The sequence below is a fragment of the Emiliania huxleyi genome, assembly GCF_000372725.1.
Source record: "Emiliania huxleyi CCMP1516 unplaced genomic scaffold EMIHUscaffold_287, whole genome shotgun sequence".
NCBI lineage: Eukaryota > Haptophyta > Isochrysidales > Noelaerhabdaceae > Emiliania > Emiliania huxleyi.
In genome coordinates, this window is record NW_005199878.1 from 102,071 (window position 1) to 104,816 (window position 2,746).

Below are 2,746 nucleotides of genomic sequence, written 5' to 3' on the forward strand. Positions count from 1 at the left end.
TATCCGACGTCTCGCTCGGAGTTAGTGGCAGACTGGCCGCAGGAAATTGCATACGAGACTGTAGGCTCCTCGGAGGCGGAGAGAGATTTTTAGAAGCCAACGAGAAATGTGTGACACACAGAGATTTGGGCTCGGCGGTTTATCAATCCCCCAAACAAGAGCTTGGATGAAGAATTTTTTCGGGCCTTTTGACCTGAAGATTCTTCACCACCCGCATTTTCTCCCACAGGAGTTTTCCTAGCTGTGGGCTCGTCAGTTCTGTCTACGGTGAAAGGGGGCGCAACGGCGGCACACGGGGATTTTCTTCATTTTTTGTGTCTCTCTCTCAGCTTCTCGTGAGCTCGCGCTCCTAGCCATGCATTACACTGGCCCTCCCCGCTTCTCGACCAGCGCCGTCCGCCAAACGCCACACACGCACACGCACTCGGGCCGCCACTCCGCGTGCTGGCTGCTGGGACGTGCGGAACCACGTTCCGCAGCGCGCGCGCTGCCAAATAGCGCAGCCGGCACCGTCATTCTCCGTTTGTTCTGCAGTCTCAGCCTCGGCCTCCCACTCCCGCGCAGACCACAATGCTCTACCGCCTCACGATCGCCGCGCTCGTCGCCTCCGCCGGCGCGTTCAACGCGCCGATGACGCAGGTTGACGCCACCCTGCGCCGCTCCCAGACTCTCTTGTGTGCGGATGCGCCGTGGGTGCCTGCCACTGCCGCCCTGTGGCAGCCTTGGCAATGCCCGCGCAGTCCTTCCCTGCAGCCCTTCTTCCTTTCTTTCCTCCGCCACGCTCCGCGCCAACGCACCCGCCGCTGTGCCCTCACTGCCGGCCGCTCCCCCCGCGCGCAGACCCGCAGCAGCCACCTGGCTCGGCCAACGGCCGCGCGCACGGGCATGGTTGTGATGGATGAGGTTGAGGATAAGGTGAAGGGTATCATCGCGGAGCAGGCTAGCGACCACCCTCGCTCGCGACAGAACCGCAGCGTCTCGCCCTGCAGCCGCCTCACCACCCGCCCGTCTCTGGCTGCCTGCGCCCTGCATCCCCGCCAACCTCGCCCCCCGCGGCCTCGACGCCCTCACCGCCCTCCCGTCCCCTCGCTGCAGCTCGGCGTCGAAGCCGGGAGCGTCACCCCCACGTCCAGCTTCACCGAGGACCTCGGCGCGGACAGCCTCGACGCAGTCGAGCTCATCATGGCGATCGAGGAGGCGTTCGACATTGAGATCCCCGACGAGGAGGCGGAGTCGATGACGACGCCGGCCGAGTGCGTCGCCGCCATCAAGACCAAGCTTGGCTGAGCGCGCGCCGCGCCGCTCGCGTCGCCGCGTCGTCGGCCGCGCCCCCGCAGCTGCGCGTGCGCGGCCGCCGGGGAAGCGAACCACCTTCACGTGTGGCCTGTTATGGAGGGAGCTGGGGAGGCGGGTAGTAAGGGCTCCGTCACATAGAGAGGCGGATGGCTCGAAAACGTCTAGACATGTGCTCATGTGATCATGATGTCGCGGTGTGTTTTTCTTTTCAGCCCACATTTCGGCCGGTTGGCTTCAGGCAATGCCAGTTGGCGCACGGGTAGGTATTATGTACCTCGCGCCCTCCCCCGCCTCCGGCTCGGCGGCGCGTTGCGCGCGTTGGGACCCCAACGTGGCCGACGCGGTCGGCGTCTCGCACGACGACGGCTCCTTCGTCTACTCGCAGCCGGGCAGCCGCCCTCTCCGGCTGCAGCTCCACACTGAGGCGACAAAGGGAGCCGCCGCCGCAGCGGGTCCGCCACGTCGGCCCTCGCTGGTGCCGGTCGATGCGGCGTGGTCGCACTGGGCCTTCCTCCCCGGCGCCGCCGGCGGCGTCCTCATCGTCCTGCGCCACACGGTGCCGTCGCCCCGCCTCAGGACCTCTCCTCGGCCGGCTGCACTCACCCCGGCCGACGCCCGCCCCGCCAGGAGCGCGTGCTGGCCGGCACGCTGCTGGTGCACCGGCTGCCGTGCGCGGCGAGCGAACCCGTCGCCGACGCCGCCGCCGCGTGCGTCGCCCGCCCCTCTGCCGTGCAGCGCCTCGAGTCGCTCGACGCGCCTGCGCCCATCTCTGCGCTGTGCGTGTCTCGGTGCGGCTCGTTCGGCGCGTTCGGCGCGGTCGACGGGACCGTCTGCTTCTGGCGGATCGGCGGCGGCGGCGGCGGCGGACCCGCAGCGCTGCACCACAGCGCCTGCTTCCACGACGGCTCGCATGCGGCGCCGGTGACGGCGCTCGCGCTCCTTGCGGCCGAGGCATGCGGCGCGCAGACGTCTCTGTGCGCGTCGGCGGCCGCGGACCAGAGCGTCGTCCTCGTCGACATGCTCTCGCGGACGCGCCTCGCCGCCCTCCTCTCCCCCGCCGCGGCCCCCGTCTGCGCGCTCTCCCTCTCCCTCGTCCCTCCGCACGCGCCTGCTGCTCCGCCTGAGGCGCCGCGAGGGGCGGAGAGGGAGAGAGGGGCCGAGAGGGAGAGAGAGGGGGAGAGGGGCGGAGATGTGGGCGAGATGGGCCGAGATGGGCCGAGATGGGCCGAGATGGGCCGAGATTGGTCGAGATGATGAGCCCCGCGGTGGCAGAGGTGTGTCGCCTTGGAAGCGACGACCCCCGCCTCCCTCCCGCCCCCTCTTGCTCTCTCCGGCTCACAGGCGCCGCACGAGCCGAGCGTGCTTCTCTGTCTCGGCGCCTCTGACGGCGCCGTCGAGGCGCGACACCTCTCCGCCCTCCCCCCCCTCTCCCATCTCGGATTTCCCCGCC

The 2,746-nt window shown here is 69.2% G+C and overlaps 2 protein-coding genes across 2 annotated transcripts in view; both read left to right on the plus strand.

Annotated features, from left to right (window-relative positions):
- Nucleotides 1-563: 563 nt before the first annotated feature.
- On the plus strand, nucleotides 564-1,287 carry EMIHUDRAFT_444042 (hypothetical protein; the record flags this gene model as incomplete). The annotated part of the gene is made up of 3 exons (XM_005776018.1): nucleotides 564-639; nucleotides 841-939; nucleotides 1,096-1,287. The coding sequence occupies exons 1-3, from the start codon at nucleotides 571-573 to the stop codon at nucleotides 1,285-1,287; spliced, it is 360 nt and encodes a 119-aa protein (XP_005776075.1). The 5' UTR covers nucleotides 564-570.
- A 250-nt stretch (nucleotides 1,288-1,537) lies between these two features.
- Nucleotides 1,538-2,746, plus strand: part of EMIHUDRAFT_457948 (hypothetical protein) — a gene marked incomplete at its 5' end in the record, with an annotated part of 3,947 nt that continues 2,738 nt past the window's right edge. Inside the window, 3 exons of the mRNA XM_005776019.1 lie at nucleotides 1,538-1,852; nucleotides 1,924-2,084; nucleotides 2,184-2,307. Of these exons, the coding sequence (XP_005776076.1) occupies nucleotides 1,538-1,852; nucleotides 1,924-2,084; nucleotides 2,184-2,307 (600 nt within the window). The remainder of the gene's footprint in view (nucleotides 1,853-1,923; nucleotides 2,085-2,183; nucleotides 2,308-2,746) is intronic.